Below are 19,108 nucleotides of genomic sequence, written 5' to 3' on the forward strand. Positions count from 1 at the left end.
TATAATCATCCAGAGCTTCCGCAACTTATGACTTTTATTGTGAATAAAAATAAACACTGACATTTAAGAGTTGACTGATATGGTAAAAAACAGATTTATTGTAAATGAACAAGACAAATCAAAAGGTGAAATGACCGAATACTCGTAATTGTTACATGGTAACAATATGACGCATCGTGTATTGAATGAATAGACTGACAACTTAATGGCATCGTGAAAAAATAACTTCATTATTCAATTCAGTTATTTTAATTCATCTAAATGAATCCACTAGATCTTATTTTTCTTACAGAACATTTTTTCTGCACTTTTTTCAGCATTGTCAAACTTTTAATTTTACAACATCATGACAAATTGAATTACACAAACCGTTAGACAAGAGACCCATCAATGCACAACATCACTTATTGATTCTCACAAATTCACTGGAGAATCATATCCATTAAACGAAATCATTCACTTTTACAGTCACTTTTATAGCAGTTCATCGACATCTATTTACAATTATTAAAAATCCTTCTCTACCTGCACCCACAGGTCAATGGCTTTATGTAGTGTTGTGTACATCTGTCGGGTCAAACAGCGTATACATGTTCAGCGTTGAGATTCAGAGATTAAGAGCTTCAATATGAAACACATTCAGTATGGAGTTAATTCACAAGCTGTGATTCCTATGTGTAAAGCCGCTTCCATCCGACCAGATTGTGCTTGTTGGGCATTTCTTTTGTTTTGTTTGAAAATCAGTCATTGGAAAGCAAATAACAATGCCGCCGTAGGTTTCGCCGCATCCTCTGGTCACACATACGGAGGGACATTATCACCAAAACACTGATCCCGACCATGTGATGAATCCAAAGAGCTCTCGCCAATGCCCACAAATCCTCATCTCATCTTTCTCAGCCGCAGTCGGTTTTCTTTATCCCGTTTCTTCAACGTGCTGATGAACTGGGTAAAAAACAGCTCCTGGTCTTTCCTCTTCACAACTTGTTTGAAGCGTGGATCTTTCCCGTACTTTTCCAAAAACTCTTTGAATGTTGATCTACGAGAGAAGACAGAAATGAGATTTCTGATACGGTTTTATTTCAGCAGTGTGATGGTTTGAAATCATCGCTTTGGATGGTTCTGTGTTTTCCTCTTGAAAATGTGGTCTAATAGAGGTTTGATTGAGAATGTGTTCCGTGGTTTGACAGTAAACCCTTTTCGGTTAGAGAAATGGAAGGATGCAGGACAATTTCGCTGTGTCTGAGCAGCGGGCGAAATGTTCGGTGAAAACATCAGGCGAAACTTGTGTACCTGCTTCAGGAGCAATACATTATCTGCTGTCTTGTACTGCCTCACAGCATTATAGGCGGCTAAACGCAAACCTGGCAACCCAATGTGCTGAAACACCAGGTTCACCTCCCACAGATCAGTCTCGCAAGAAAACATCGCTCCTTTCACAGGATGCTGTAAAATCCTCAGTTGTCTTGTTGCTGTTTCGCATGGTTGCAAATGAGAAATCTTGCTTGTGCAAAAATCATTATAGTGCTGCGTGTCTGCCTGGATTTTTCTATATGGTTGCTGAGGTGTCTTGAGAGGCTTTTAAAGTGTTGCAATGTGGTTGCTACATAAGATATTCTGATCTCAAGATATGCCTTGCGCCTGTAAGCCGATGTAAATGTAACTGTAAATTTATATATGACTTTAGGGTTGTTGTGTGCCGTGTATAGAACAAACACAAGGGTAGAATAAATAGTGTTGGACAGAGATGTGTCGTTGTTTGTCTTGTTGTTTGTCTTGAGCTTTGAAAATACTTATACTGCATGTACCCTCATGAAAAATACTATAGTATACTATAATATTTACCACTGTAAACTTCAGTAAACGTCCTAGATACCGTAGTGTTTTAAAAGGTACGATAATGAACAGAAAAGTAAACTGTTTATTCACATACTATAGGTAATATAAAGAATATAATAAAAAGAAATGACAATTTACAATAGTAAATACTACAATATTAACTACATGTTAAAGTTATAATATTTTATATAGTTATCATTTAATATAGTTAGTAGTACTACAAAATACTATAGTAGTATATTTACTATCATTAACTACAATATACAACATGTTACAATTTGTTCTAGTAAATACTACAGTATGTTACAAAATTGAATACAGTTTAAGATTTATTGTTCAAAAGCCATAATTTCATATAGTTAATACTACACAATAGTATAGAAGCATATTTACTATAGCTTACTATATAATTTAGTAATTATGTATTACAAATTACTATAGTTAATACTGTAGTTTTATTGGAAATATATTTAAAGAATAAAGAATAAATATATCAACTGTATCTGTCATGATTCTGCCTAATCTTGTCTTGGTTTTCTGGTCTAGGGGCAGAATCATGACAGACCCACGTGTTTTATGTGGAGAGAAACATATTATGGTCAATCAGGACATAATATGTGTTCTCTCCAGTCTCGTCATTTGGCCCCGCCCCTCTCGTTCCTAGTATTGCTTTCCTCCTGTGTCTCATTACCCACACCTGCCCATTGTTATCTCCTTTGTTAGTTTCCCTATTTAATGCCCTCTTGTCTATTGTCTTGTGCTCGTTCGTTTGACTTGTATGCTGTACTTGTTCCCGGCACTGTATGTAGAGTTCTTTTGGCCATGCCATGCCATGCCATGCCATGCCATGCCATGCCATGCCATGCCATGCCATGCCATGCCATGCCATGCCATGCCATGCCATGCCATGCCATGCCATGCCATGCCATGCCATGCCATGCCATGCCATGCCATGCCATGCCATGCCATGCCATGCCATGCCATGCCATGCCATGCCATGCCATGCCATGCCATGCCATGCCATGCCATGCCATGCCATGCCATGCCATGCCATGCCATGCCATGCCATGCCATGCCATGCCATGCCTAATGTTAAGTTATCTAGTGAGTCTTGTGTTTGGTTATGTTTGCCCCCCATGTGGGAAGTCTTTGTTTTCAGTGTTTTCCCCCCATCGCGGGTGTTTGCTTTGTGTTTATTATTTATTAAAATCTCTGTTAACCCCGTCACCGTCCGTGTCTGCCTGCACTTGGGTTCTTCCACCACGTTCCACGTCCACGTTCACGACAGTATCTACCCAAGAATGATTTATTTAAAATGATCTTTTCCTTACAATTTACATTGTTTGGAAAGAATTGTGCATGTGTTAATATTTGTGCTTAATATTTCTTCTGCTATGTTCACTATAAATGAATCAGGAAAAAGAACGCAGTAAGAGCGCACAAAAAGACTTCAATCTAAATCTCCTCCTCGTATATTACAGTATATCCGATAAATCTTTTTATCTACAGCATGAGCACACAACACATTATCGCATCAATCCCTTCTTGTTTTTCACATTATGCAGGTACACGCCGATTGCCAACAAAACATAGATGTATGACTTAGTTTGACATACCGCGCGCAGTTCATGTCTGGCATCTTTTAGCACTGGGACCGCGCCAACTATCAGTTTCAAACGATCTCCCAATCGAGCATTATATCCACTGTTTATATAACATCCATCACTGAAGTGCCCTGAACAAACAAACACACCTCAGCTTCTCTCCCTATCGCAAGTGTTACGAGCTGCAGTGCAGACCCAAGCTTGACGCAGAACAGCGATCTTGTTGGTAGGCGGGTCTTACTATCGCTCGTCGGTTGGCACGTGGCGTGTTATGGCTTTCTCCTTGCCGAGCTTTTCCAGGAGAGTTGCCCAATAAAAGGAATAAGATCCCTGTTACGAAGACTTATAAAAAACTTTCAGAAACAAGTTGGGGTGTATCATGCACAGCAAATAATACATCATACGTCCAACTTGTTTTTTAACATGTTGACCATGTTATGCATGAGAAGCCAGCACGTTTAACAGCGTAAAGATGTCAGAATGCATGAAAGAGCGTTAAATCCCCCCTTTAAGAGCTCTGCTTCATTCTAGAGATGATCTTATTAATGAATCAGGAAGAGACATCGGGCTGTTTTAAACTCACCTAGACGTGACTTTCGACTCCTCCAGCAGTTTTCTGTATTCCTCCTTGGCTTGCTGAAGTTTGCACTTTTTCTCTTTGCACTCCTCGTTCATTCTTGCTTTGACGAACTGTTCGAAAATCTGAGGACAAAGAGACAAAACGTTCTCATTTACGTTATAGGTTATACCTGTACATTCAGTTTCATATGCAGTCAGAATCTAGATTTAGGACGTTTAAAGTATACAAAATATAAAGGTACATTAGTTTTACAGTTTTGGGTATCTTGGGTTTTCGAGCTCAAATGCTATGTGATGTTGTTTTGTATTGAAGCCAAACTCATAATTTTTTTTTATGAATTATTTATGTTCTGGTTTGTGTACATGAGGTTTTAAATAAAAACAAAAAAATTGACAAGATCTACAAAAACATACACATTACCGCATGAATATTTAATATACAAGCCATTTCGGGTTACATTTCCAGTAAAACAACAAAACATCTAAGAACAGAATAGTGGTAAACTCGTGGAGGTCTGGAGTGAATTGAGTTTGAAGTTTGGTTAATGTTTGACGTTTATCGAGGCTGATGTGAGCAGAAGCGAGATCGTCGTGAGATACCTGTTTACGTTCCTCTGGACTCAGCAGCAGGTAACGCGGATCAAAGACAATTTTGTGTAATTCCTTCTCCCAGGTGGAGAACGCAGACACCTGTTCAAGACAAGCGCGATGAAATACTGCTCAAGCACAACAAACTCACGTCAATTACTGCCTGCTGCGTTACTTCATTTCAACATACACACTGTGTGCAAACACACTGCCGGTAAAAAACGTTCCCTCAGTGAGATTTTGAGGAACATTGTGGAGCAGAAGTGTTCAGTGATGGAGTGGAGATCAACTACAGAATAACTCTGGTTCGCCTCTGCAGATGAACTGAAGATAAACTGAGCTCTCAAAAACGTCATCTCACCCTGATGTTGTTCTAAACTTGTGTGCATTATGCTTTTGTGTATTTCTTTTTTCAGTTTAACACGAAAAGGGAAAACTGGGAATGGAGGAAAGCAAGATTGGCTATTTCTGAAATTTAAGAGCACTTTTTCATTGTCAAAATAAACTACAAAACGTGCAATACAAATTTCTCATCAATGCAGATGAGTAAATAATGAGTGACACAACTTTTTTAATTCTTGTATTTCTTTAAACCTTGAAAATATGACAGATATATATACTGTAAATGAAGCTCTTACCCCTCGTTCCAGAAGCATGTCTCTAAAGTGGGCGATTCGGAGCTCCAGCGGTAGACTCATCTTATCAGATGATGAAGAAAAACCCTTCTGTTCGCATTTTTCTCCACTCAGTTCATCACATTCAACATTGTGCTCCAGTCTTTAAAGATATTAATAAACATATTAATGATTTGTTCATTCACATACAGCTGTGAAAAAAATTAAGACACCATTTCAAATTCCATTTAATCTGCATTTCTAGATGTATTGTGGCCATTTCAGTCCAGTGTCTGTTGAATTTCAACAAAATCGAACCTCATGAGTGACAAAGCCATCCAACAGCAATGTGAAAGAATGACAACATGATAAGACACATGAAAACTCCAGGTTATCACGTAAACTTCTTTTTCTAAATATATGTACTATTATATGGTTTAAAAGTTAATATGAACTTGTTTTCTTTGCAGTATTTGAGGTCTGAAAAAATACAGAGCATATTTTCTGTAATTTTGACCTGTTTCTCCGGTTTTCATTTTCTGCAAACAAATCCAAATAGAAACAAGATTTTAATTTTAAATTTGGGAGAAATATTGTTATAGTTCACAGAAAGACACAACAATGATCATTTTACTTAAACGCTACCGGTCAAAAGTTTTTGAACACTTATGTGAAATGATCATTGCGTAAAAAAAGGTTTTGATCTGAAGGTGTATGCTTAAATATCTGAAATTAGTATTAAAGACAAAAATATAATTGTGAAAATATAAACTTTATTTATTATGAACTAATACAAATTGTATTTAATGAAAAATGACTTATAAAAGAGCAGCCAGAAAGAACACAGAATAGATGGGAACTACTATAATATTTTTCAAAAAGCACAAAAATGAAACCCCAAGAAGCTGCTTGAGAAAATAGCAAGAGGACATTTTTGCAAATATTAGGCTAAAGGTGACTACACTTAAGACTCTAAAAATTCTAAATAAAAATGTTTAACTTGTTATAATTTAGTCAAAACATAATCCATATAGTTGCCTTTGTGTTATTCTACAGTTTTGATGATTCTACAATTTTTCCTACAATGTGGAAAAAATGTGACAGTGTAACCTAAAAATTGTAAATTCAGAAGAAAACTACAAATGAATTTGAAATGGTCTCTTATTTTTCTGTATATATTAATTAATTGTTTCTGAACCGTGGCCTCAAGATAACCTAAATATTTAAAATAAGACAAAACGAGCATTAACAGAAGCTTAAACAACATAATTTAAATCAAAATGTTCTAGTTATGCCATAACATCTTATTGAGTCTGACTGAGTGGTTTTTTATTATTGTTGTGGAAAGTAAGGAGCCATAAAGTCAAAAACAGAACAGAATAAGTTTCTTCACAAACAAAACTGTAAACTTAGGACTTATATCATTTTTTTATTAAATTCTTCAGACAAACACACTCTAGTGTTTCTGGACGAAATGTAAAGCGTGGGGCTTGTCTCCGAGCAGACGTTTGGTAGCACTTGTTACATTTAAATAATCTCCACGAGAGACAGTGTGAGAAAATGAACGGCAAGCTGTGAGTGCAGATGTTGTCATCCCAAACCCAGAGCTTTCCCGTGGAGTCGTGATTATCAGGATGAGTGACACACGACGCGTCTGTCAAAATCTCCTGTGTGAATAAAAGCATCAGAATAGATCTGTTACTTTAGCGTTTTCACATCACTCACCTGTTGCGTTTGCTCTTTGATCCACAATCTTCATCTGTATCATCATCATCATCAGCGAATGGAGAATACGAGTCGTCGTCTGTTGACGATACAGGCACATTTGACTTTTAAAAGCGTTGCGTTCAGAAGAATAAAAGTCTACAATATAATTATTTAAATTATGAATATGTGAATTAAATGTTTAAAGTGTTGATTCTATATTTAAACCACTTGGTAATACAACAAAAGCTGTCAGGTTGTTCATCTGTAAAGTAAAACCCGAGAACGAATTCGCTGGAACGGTCATATTTAAATTGCAGAAGTCAAATAGATTAAGGTCATCGATAGATAATATCCTTGAAACGGCAATATAACTAAATCAATACAGATGAGAAGCTGGATGGGAAATCAAGCCAAGCATATAATAACTTCCAGACAAGATCCAGACTAATTCAATATTTGTTGAGCTATTTCATTGGATTAGTGCCTTTACGTAATCCACGAGTACCGCCGGCGGTTTGTGGGTGTATTAATGTCACTCGAGCATCATTATCTCACAGTGAGGATTAAACTTCTGTGTGGAGTTCAGCCCCTTCGCATGAATGTGACCCTGAATTTCACAGCAGGATTCATGTGTCATGATCACCGAATTACAGCCCTGAAAGTGTCAGCTAGGGACTGGAAACTACAATCCAGTTGCCAGCGATGAGATCCAGAAACGACCATCAGCTCTCACCTAAAGAGTCTTTTTTGCGTTTATGTGGCGGATCCTCTATGATGCGGTTGAGGTCTCCACGGTCTTTCAGATCCACCGGTTTTTCCCATACTGACAGGTGCATTGTGGGGTTGAAGAAAAATACCCTGTCGTCTCCCGTCCACACCACACACCTAGACAGAAGAGAACAGATGTCACGCACGCCAACAATCTGACAGTGTTTTGTGTTTGGCTCACAGATGGCTTCGAAATCCCAACGAATGACAAAAATCTGCCAGAGAGAGACCGAAGAGACCCAGACGGGACTGTGGGTCACACCGAAGAGCTGAGGACGACTGGGATCGGTTTGTTTACTATGGACTGTGACGTGTTTTACCTCACCAGACGGTTTTCTATTTCAAACTCATCCCTCATGATGACAGATCAGGAGATTTTTAACAGATCAAATTCACGATATCTCCGACCTCAAGTTTCGACTATTACGCATTTTAGGTACTTGTCATAAATCAAAAAGTGACACAAAATGGCCGCCCTGGATATTTTGGCGTCGCGATTATAATTTCGGACCCATTTCGGGTCTGACGTGATGCGTGTCGGATGAAGTATTCATAGATTCCGCGGTAGTCTGTGAGGTAATTTGATACAACCTCACGCCAACCATGACAAACCAATTCTGACATTTCATTTTGCTTCCCCATCACATCAGTGCTGTAGAACTGACCCCATGATATTAAAAAATCTCTGAAATGGCACATCCGCTCAGCTCATATGCAGTTATTCATAGCGCAGACAGATGGCTGGCACTGCTCACATGCTTTATTTATATTTCCTATAATATCGCAGGGATTCTGTGTTTGTGGATCACATCCGTAAAACCTCTGTATATTTATAAAACAATAAGCATAAACTAAGCTTTAAAGGCCGGGAACTCTTACTGAAGACACATTTATCCCTTTAGAATGAGTTTTTTATAGACCTAGAGACTTAAAGGTTATGATTTCTTTTCAATTTAACAAGACTCTCTACTATAGCAGCCGGTCCACTGTATGAAATTTAGCAGCATCTAGTGGTGAGGTTGCCAACTGCAACCAATGGCTCGCTCCACCCCTACCTTTCAAAGCACTACGGTGGCTGACAGGGGACTATGATGTCGTCATGTTTTCGCTTCTTTGCCGAAGGAGATAACGTATGTACGAAACGCGCTCTGCAGTTTGTCCCTTTAGGGCTACTGTAGAAAAAACATGGTGAATTCAATGTAAGGCGACCTGCCGTGCATGTAGATGGAAAAGCTCATTTTAAGGAAATCAAAACACAACGCTTCATTATGTAAGGTCTTTATACACCTCTGAAGACATAGTTTTGTTAATTATTTTGCATTTCTGTCAAAAGATCCTTCAAAAATGACACACTGGACCTTTAATATGCAGAGACAAAATATATATATATACATATATCTAGAACCAACAAATGGAATTTAATTTACTCTATGTATAAAAAGATACAAAAAAGACATCGAGATCTCAGACTTGGAGGAAAATGTAAAACGTAAGGAGTTTTCTGAGTTGCGTTTCATTTAAAAATTCAACACTGCTTAGAAGAATAAAAAATAGAAACAGAAATGAGAAAATTGTTTGGAGGTGTAAAATGAATGTAGATTGTAGAGGTCAAATAATCGGGATTTTGGTCAATTTGATGATAAATGTTTAAATTCATAGTGAGATCTTCAATGATCTGAGCTCAGTTTGCGACATTGTCGAGATCACTTCTGAAACACTAATGGAGACATTTGCGAGATTTGCTGATACTTTTCCTGTGGAGAAATAACTGAAACGCCGAAGACTCAAGGAAAGTTTTCATTTTCCATTTAATCTCAGTGAGAAAAACTGAACTACGAGATGTCATCTGTGATTTTCTTTTCACACAAGGAGGCACGTGTGAGATGTTCTGGGGTCTTTTCTTTCCAATTAATTTTCTTAATCTCTACATTGCAGCAATTTAAAGATTATAGATTTATTTCCTGTGGGTCTCCGCTCTTTACGTTTTTATATCCAACAAGAATCTCATCTGAACTGGATAATTATGCAACAGCTCGTGTTTCTGAGAGTCCCCTGAAGCCCGAGGGTCTCGAGTACGAGTTAAATGCAAAGATTTACCAGTGAATTTGGCTCTGTGAGTCAACAAAAGCTGAACGCGTTAAGCCGGGATGCCTGCGGAGCTGCAAGAAATTATGTTTGTGCGTGTATGTTTGTATGCAGTGAGGGAAAGCACCGCACTCCTCTGGCAGAGAGAAACATCTTGCATAACACATTGTCATAATGCAGGTTTGTGTTTGTGTGTCATTGCATCTGTTTCCACTATATCACAATTCCATCATCAAACACTGAGAAAGTGACATGTGTCATTTAAATGGCTTTATAGCCGTTATATGAGATGCAACCACAATGTGTAATAATGTGTTGGATTTTATACCTTATAGGCTAACCCATAGACAGCTTGCACCTACAATACTGCCATTTTAAATGTATTGCTGATTAACTTGCAGAGTTATTTATAAGTTATAAAAATGCGTCAGATTGAGGATTAGCATTGCAGTTACCATGGTGATCCAGGTATCGGTGTAGATGCAACCGGCCCATTATCTTTGGGCGAACTGTCCTCATCCATGTTGACTTTAAAAGTCTCATCCTAGACACAAATACACAGTATATCAGCATAACATCCAAGAGCGAATGATAATGTTAAATGTGATGATACAGTAACAGTCAAATACAAAGTGAGCACTTTGAGTTAGAATATGGCTATTTCATTTCGCCCACAAGAAAAACAAAAATGTATAATGCTTTAGTATTTACTATAGTAAGCTGTAGGAAAGCTATTTGAACCTTACCAGAGTAACTATTTAAGTGTACTACAGTATTTACTAGGCTACAGTTGATCAAGTCACTATTGTTCATACTACAAAATATTGAAATATACAGTATAGTCTTCTAATTAATATAAAGTAATACAGCATACTAGAAATGAATGTAGCAAATACTGCTAAATTACTAAATTTTACTATAGTAGATACAAAAGTGCACTATTGTATTTACTGCAGGTTATAATTCCACTACAGTTAACACCACAGAATACTGAAGTATGCATGAACAAAGTATACTAATTTCTATAATGCACTACAGTAAACAATATTTTACTACAGTTTACTATAGTAAATACCAAAGTGCACTATAGTATTTACTACCGTTGATGATCAAATCACTACAGTTAATACTACAGAGTATTGTTGTGTACTGTTCATGAAAAGGTGTATTGATTTCTGATATGTACTACAGTATGAGACAATTTACTACAGTTTACTATAGTAAATACCAAAGTGCACCACAGTGTTTCCTACGGTTTATTATTTCACTACAGTTAATACTATAGTACAGTATATGAACAAAGTCTACTATTTTCTATAATTTAGTACGGTATACTATAGTAAATACCAAAAGTGTACTTCCGTGTTTAGTACTGTATTTATCACTATAGTTGACACTACAGAATACTGAGGTATACTGTACATTAACAAGGCATAGCAATGCCTACAATACATACTGCAGTTTACCACAGTTTACTATAGTAAATACTAAACAGTATTTTATCATGTGGTTATTCTAGCTTAACTTCAATTATCTAACTTCAATAGGTTACAGGCCACATAATAAAACATTGTTTTCATTGTGTTCAGCACTAAACACACACTCGGAATTACCCAGTTCCTACATGACCAACTGATGGAGACTACTAACTCTCCACATCTGTTGGCCTGGAGCCTCGCTCTGTCTTTACGGTCAAATGAATGATCATTCTGGGTAAATTTCTCGAATTAATCTGGCTGAAAAGTTTTTAAAAGCCATTACCTATCGGGGCACAGCGGTACACCGCACTCGAACAAAAGCCATTATAAACTCCATCTTAATTGGACTCCAAATTTGATTTTGCCGCAGTTTGACCTTTACCACAAATCCGTTTAATTTCACCCTCAAAGAAAACTTGACATGATTTTCGTTGAGACCAAAGGTCCGGAAACAAATGAACTGACAAGTGATGCCCATTATGTTGATGTCGCCAAAAACACGGGTTTAAGTATCAAAAATACAAATGAATGAATGAAAAACCTCAGGTTTAGTGCGTGGGTTTGGATCAGGGTGGAGAACGAGGGCGTCCGCGCTAGGCGTCTTCTTCAGTTCCAATATCTTATCTGACAATGAGAAAGACAAATGATCAATATTCTGCCGATGTCGTCTCCTTAAATCCACATTGTCTAAAGTGGCTCATCAATAGTAAATATTGCAAAAGACAATTCCCTGTAATGCATGTCAGGAATTATAATTAAACCTTTAAACATTTACTCCGTCTGCTAATGAAATTGTTATGCTATTCAATTTCATTAATGTATTCCTGAAATGAAAACACTGCACATCAGTTTATAATTAAACCTATTTCAGTTTTTCTATTTTAAGGCAGAACAATGATCCAGCAATGATGGGTGACTTCATTTACATACAGTGAATCAATATATATATACATTATATGTGCAATTAAATATTATTCGTGTGATTTCATTGCTTAGCTTTTTTATCTAAAACTTTCACATGTGAAGCACCGTATGTACAGTATACGGTATAATATTGTATTTATGCTAGAGATCCAATACAATATAATCTACATGTACAATATAAAATAATAAAACAGAGCAGTTTTCCGCGTTATCTAAGTGTTCAGCAAGTCAATAAGGCATACAAATAAAATATAATTTTCCAAGCAACGTTTGAAAGTTCTGAAAAGAGATTTCAAAAGATTTTTAACAGAAATTGATCCGAATAAATCACGACTCCAAATGCCACTGAACGCATGGCAGACAAAATCAATAGGAAGAAACCCACTGTGACCGGCAGTGATGGTTAAAAGCATTATACACAGCATTGTCATTCACTTTAGTTAGTTTTGGACGCACTCGAGCGGAGTCTGGCCTAAAATAATTTTTACTTCTCGATGGAAAGCTTTGAAATGAGATGTGGCCAAGAATAAAGTGGAAATCAAAATGTGCTGCTTGATCTTTGGTCCTGAATCAAATGAAACTCGAATTGAAGTCGCATATTGAAGCAAGTTTGACTTTACACAAACTCGACAGGGATTATATGGTTAATATTCTAAATCAGTGCAAAACTACAAAACAAATATTTACTCTAAAAATGTACATTACATTTCCATAGGCGTAATTTACGGGTGGGACATGTCCTCACTGCTTTTTGGAAGAAATTAAGAAATGCTTGCGGAAGGTGTGTATTGTTTTGGGGAAAAATGTGTGGAAAGCTCAGGATGCGCCACTTTCTCACCGTCTCCCGCTGCTCCACAGTTAGATCTGCAGAAGACAGAGAGCCACTACTCCAGAAACACGGCCAGTATGAAATGCGTGCATCATCCGTACTTGCGGCGCTTGCTTTTGCATCCAGTGTCCAAGCACAAAATGCGTAAAACCAATGACATTTTTAATCATAAGAATAAACTGTTTTTAAGTGTAATGCATCGCAACAGCCAAATGATCTTCCCCGAATGACAGTTTGGGAACCACATACTGTGATAGCTGGAGTGGAAAAGCAGAGTACATATGATAAATATTCTCAACGAGTTATTACAGAAACAATTGATTAAAGTATTGTTTTTGTCATCCCTGCTCCCACCACTTTTCAAAACAAAGGTACGCCTCTGTTCCATGACTTCCATTTCCGTTGGCCTAGAGATCACACTTTAAAAAGTCAAGGTTTTTCGTGATCACAGGGACTAAATACGAGAGGGCCAGCGTGAATCTGAAACGACTTGTTTTATAAAACATTCAAAGCTGACATATCCCGATTAAATTTGCATGAAACTCTTCTGGCCCTATAGCAACTCTTACAACAAGCAACTGCTTTGCAATTAAGGTCGAATGAAGATTCTGTTTGATTTATATCAGTTATCATCTCGACGCTGGAAGCGATGACTGGGATTCTCTCATCCACGCCTACGTCGCTCATTTATCTGTTTCTGTCAGAAGACACGCTCGCGTGGCATGCGACCACTCTAAGTCTTACATTCATAACAAACAATGGTGTGTCGCTACTGACTGCTTGTGTCAAGCTGTTTGAGTCACGATAAACATGCTCTGTGACGGAAAATGCAGAACTGCAGTGAACAAAAATACAAAATGAATTCAAGTCAGCTTTGAAGTTGTTAGCAAGCAAGTCAAAAGAAGCTGTGCTTTGTGACCACAACAGAAGTGAACCGTTTACGGGAGTGTTCTCAGGCTCAAAATAACGTAAAAAAAGTGTCAACACAAAAGTGATATAAGCTTACATGTAATGTAAATTCAAAGAACACAAAAACAAACAAAAAAGTGTTTTGCTTAAATACATTTTTTAAACATTAAAATATAATTAATAATAAAATAATGAAAATTAATTATAAATAATAATTAAATATATACATTATATGAACATTTCAAAACTTTTTGCGTTTTTCTGAATTTACTATGTATAGGAATGACTATTCATCTTTGTTTCATTATGTGAACTATTAACAATATTTCTCCCAAATTTCAAATTCAAATTCAAATTTTGTTTATATTTGCACTTATTTGCAGAAAATGAAAACTGGAGAAACAAGTCAAAACAGCAGAAAATATGTTCCGTTCATATTCACTTTTAAATAATACAACAGCGATATTCATGTAGTTTAGAAAAGTACAAAATTATATTTTTTATGCGATAACCTGGATAAACCTTTTATCACAGTTTTCATGTGTCTTGTCATGCTGTCATTCTTTCGCATTGCTGTTAGACGACTTTGTCACTCCTGAGGTTTGATTTTGGTGAAATTCGACAAACACTGGACTGAAATGACCACAATACATCTACACATTTTAATTCCATTAAATAAAAATTTGGAATGGTGTCATGAATCACGTGATGATTGGAAAAGCAATACATATTATCATCCTTTTCTGTGTGTACCAAAAAATAACAAAAGTGACAGGGCGATGCTGTAAAAATAAATAAAAGTATCCTTAAGAATTGACTGCAGGGTAGAAACTTTGCAATAAAGTTGTCAAAGAAATCCACAAATCGATGCAGTTAAGAGACTTAGAAGCCCATTTTAGAGAGAGAGAGCAGACAGATAATAACACGAACAAAACTAGTAGGGACTGGGATAGAAACACATTTTAAAGAAGAACATTTTAAGGCAAAGGTTATCTACTTTCCAACCAAATCTAAATAAAAAATAATTTATATAAGGAAAGGTGACACTCACAGTGATATATAATCAGAGGCTTGGAAAAGAAATCGCAAACTACTATATTACAACTTCTCACTGTTTGTTGTGACATTGCGTTTTAAATGTGTTTCTATATTGTGTATAAACACACCTGCTCGTCTTTGCTCTTTCCAGTTTCCAGTAAGCAGTGTTACTCCAGGAGCATTGAGCGATGTTACCGCGGTAATGTGTGAGGGCAGGACATGTCCCAGCAAACCCTCCCAGCTGCCGCGTGTACCTGAATGACACAAAGAGAACAATCTGTTTTTCTAAACATGAACTGGGTCATTCCTTCTGTGCAGAACCTGACCGTCAATGTGGTTTGGGCTCAATAAGGCCCAAAAACATACTTAAAAACTTAATGGGACAGTTTACATAAAAATGAAAACCATGTCATTGTTTATTCACCCTCATGACTCCGTGAAACACAAAATAATTATGTTTCTAAAGATCTTTTAGTGGTTTTGTGTCCATACGTGGAAGTCAATGGCCCTTTGTGTAGTTTGGTTCTTTAAAATACCTTTTCTTTTGCGTTCTGCAGATGACAGCAGCATGAATACATGATGGGGTGAACTATCCCTTTAAACCACAAACCAAAAAAGGCAAACGCACTCCTCAACAAACATGTATAAATCTTTCTCAGTCCAAAAATGCATATCAGCTTTAAACGTGAAAAGCATCACAGCATGGCTTCACAAATTTAGATTGTATCACCGCGAGGCGAAAGCGTTTCATTACACACGCTCAACTTATCAAAGCTTCAATCAAAAGTTCTTCTGACTAGTTAAACGTTGAAAGATGCTGGAAGCAACACGAGCCATATTTAACCTTTCATTTTGTAGAGTCCGTCTGAATTCTGCTCGACAGACTCGGCTTGTTCATAAAGGTTAATTACATTTGTCTTTAGCTGTGGGCCGGGCATTGCTGAAATCCAGAGGGGTTGACGGATTGTCAGGTTGAATATGTATGTGGCATTTCCACTGGCAGGGGCAGCAGATGCTAGGCTTTATTTCAGCTTTCGCTTTCTGTAATCTGCCTTTTATGAATATCTCGGAAAATAAATGAACCATTGAAACGGTAAACTGTTATCCATAACACATTCATAAACTGTTATATCATTTAAATATCGTTCTATATAGAGACTTTGTTTCTATAGAGACAAATATGCTTCAAAATAAACTAAATGAGTTATTGAGCAAGTGCATAAGAAATCTGTCAAAACTCTTACAATAATGATTTATAGTATAAGGATTCTTTCACAAATGTCAGTTTGAGTTCGTTTGACGTCAACCCATGTCAAGATAACTACGTAAAGTGACCTGCAATTTTACGTTTTAAACATAGATGGCGATAGCGAGGCAAAAGGGGACAAGCGCGGTTTCAGCGGCAACAACATAAATAAACGTGATGTGGGCCAAACTTAACCGGTAGAACGCCGCAAAGAATCAACAACTGTTGAGTAGTTTTAATGTAATTGAATACAATTAGTATACAATAGAATATTAAAATAAATTAATATAAATGGATATTAAATTGTTATATTGTAACCAAACACAGACCGGAAGTGAACATCAGGCCAGGTGTGTGCGTCCAATGAAACCATCTTTTCTAGAACCACCAACCAACAAGACGCTCTACCAACAAAGCAAACGGATCAACAACGTGGAAGTTAAACATCCGTCAATCGTCATTTGCTATCTGTTTTTATTTTCTAGATGAATTATGCATTACGGGAGTTAAATGAAGAGGGAGATTATGAGATCTGCTCATTAAAACATTTAATGGAGCGTGAACTGAAGATTTGCATCTGTTCGCTAAAACAATATGGCTGTTAATATTGCTTTCAGATCTATAAGACACGCACAGACACACAAATATGGTGTATTGATAACCCTGGGCAGCTTTCAATCATTAACACACTTTTCGATGTCTGCTTTGTACATTAGCCTTCATTTATTACACTCAAAGTTGAGTCTCGCCCGTGGTTTTTCATCAGCCTTCAGAAAGAGTCTCTCATGTATCTCATCCATATTGAATTAGCTGCTTGTGTTGCGTATAAAATATGCTTTAATGGCTACAGGCATGCGAGCCTCCATTAAAGGGTCCGTCTTTCAGCTCAGTCATTTAATAATTAAAAGCGTAAGATCATGAAGCAGATAAGAGGATTCAAGCTACCTAAAGCAACAGTGGAAGTGTAGTCTACATGTTGATGTTAGCAGGCATGAAATGAGTTGCCCTAAATCATGTTGGAGTTAATATTGCATGTGCTATCATTAGCCGGCGTTAACTTTGTTATCTACAAAATTACTTGATAAGAGTGCATCTATTGTAGCTTATGACATATATGACATAGCTGTGAAAAAATGGAGGCTTAACAATAACAATTGACCAGTTCAGCAAAATTTGCTTTGTGGCACATCCTGCGAAAAACCGAGCCTGAGCCGGGTAAAACGGGGTCAAAGCACAGAGATGACTCTAGGGGAGGTTAAGAGTTTGATGCGTTTTGATGTCAGGACTGACAGGCTAGGGGACAAGAGCACATTATCTATAATCTGTTGTTATAAAGGCATCAAACAGAGACAGTGAAAGCGTTTGGAATGACCTAGACATGACAAATGGCTGCTGTGAAACCTTTACAGCAAAGATGATGTGCACTGAACGTTTCAGGTTCGACTGAGAGGTCGAAAATGAGCATCCTGGCTGTCTATTACTCTAAGGCTGACAGTTTGTTATACACGGTTTATTCACGTGTGCTACCAGTGTACTTCTTTTGAGCTAACCAAGTATGCATTCAGTCTAGTTCCCAAAGTTCTCAAAAGTACAGAAAGAAAATCTGTCAGTATCCACATTTTTCGCACTGCGCATAATCAACCATCATACCTTGCGTATGCGCGTAGGGCTGATGCTTAAGACTTCCGGTTCGCCGCTTGATCCCATTGGTTACCCAGTACCAAGTTAGCTTGAAAGCTTTTAAACAGACGTTGTAATACTTCTGTTTCATTTAAAACGGCATAATGTCAAAGAGCAGTATCTACATTTTTCACAGGGGGCGCAGGGGCATGAGTTTTTTTACATAGAGCGTAAAAAACAACTTTGTTTCTCACCACAAGAAGTTGGACAGTGAAAACTACTGGGATTATGACATCAAACTCCAGCCAGCAGGCACATTTGATATCTCATCTCATGTTCGTAGACGGCCAAGAGCTTTACATTTATAAAAAAAATCTTTGCCATAACCATCAACAGTTCACATTTCTAAAGGGGAGGATGCTGAGTGCAGTTTTCTTAACAGGGAAGGTTTTGATAACCACAGCAGATATAAATAAATCTGATGACATCGTGTCGGATCTTTTTTTAAATAATGTAGTATTGGAGAAATCTGGATGCTTCAGTGTGACTGGTTCTGTTATGTCATGTAGCGATATAGCATGCTAAATGTGCCATTATTATAATGTCAAGTAGCCCTGGATATATGCATCATGTGTTAATAGTGATGTACTATGCTATAACGATAAAGTAAATAACGAAGAAAACAATATGTTGTGATGTTTTTGAGAGGGGCAGAATGTAGTAGTCAGAGCTAAGACCGAGCCGTCTTTAAATGTCATTTACTTTACGCTCTTGTTGTGTCACGCGGTTACACTCGTTTGTAAGGTTTTCAAAACTTTCTGTGGCCTTTTACCCCAAAGATTCTTTGAGAAACTTTATTTTTAACCATTAACAGACATGTTCTCTAACATAGGATGCGTGCGTCCAATGAAACCACCGATACATACGTTTAATATAAAGGGTAGTGGTTTACTATAATGGCATATTCTAAGTATACTGAAATAGCCTATTAAATACGTTTTACATAGTTTTACTGTCTTAAAAACATCGGGTTCGAGCAACCTGTACGGAACCTGACCTTATTTTTCCAGAGTTCATTTAAATTTTCTTGTAAATCTAGTAAAATACTTGAAGAGCAAAGATAGTAATTATGTTACTGTAAGTTTACATGAAGAAAACTTTCAAGTATACTTCACAAACAAGTAATGTATATATAGATTTTTTATTAGTTTTTCTTTGCTACAAGTATTGATAAATGTAAATATAATTTCCGTGTAGTACCTGCAGTATAAGCAAAAACG

The 19,108-nt window shown here is 37.0% G+C and overlaps 1 protein-coding gene across 1 annotated transcript in view; it reads right to left on the reverse strand.

The window, feature by feature from the left end:
* Positions 1–882: 882 nt before the first annotated feature.
* The window catches only part of tcerg1l (transcription elongation regulator 1 like), a gene marked incomplete at both ends in the record, with an annotated part of 73,057 nt that continues 54,831 nt past the window's right edge, over positions 883–19,108 (reverse strand). The window contains 9 exons of the mRNA XM_079477107.1: positions 883–1,039; positions 4,027–4,145; positions 4,623–4,712; positions 5,249–5,387; positions 6,950–7,028; positions 7,665–7,816; positions 10,240–10,328; positions 11,804–11,886; positions 15,091–15,216. Coding sequence (XP_079333233.1) covers positions 883–1,039; positions 4,027–4,145; positions 4,623–4,712; positions 5,249–5,387; positions 6,950–7,028; positions 7,665–7,816; positions 10,240–10,328; positions 11,804–11,886; positions 15,091–15,216 — 1,034 coding nt within the window. The remainder of the gene's footprint in view (positions 1,040–4,026; positions 4,146–4,622; positions 4,713–5,248; positions 5,388–6,949; positions 7,029–7,664; positions 7,817–10,239; positions 10,329–11,803; positions 11,887–15,090; positions 15,217–19,108) is intronic.

Source organism: Barbatula barbatula (genome assembly GCF_947034865.1).
Source record: "Barbatula barbatula genome assembly, chromosome: 16".
In the NCBI taxonomy this organism is placed as follows: domain Eukaryota; kingdom Metazoa; phylum Chordata; class Actinopteri; order Cypriniformes; family Nemacheilidae; genus Barbatula; species Barbatula barbatula.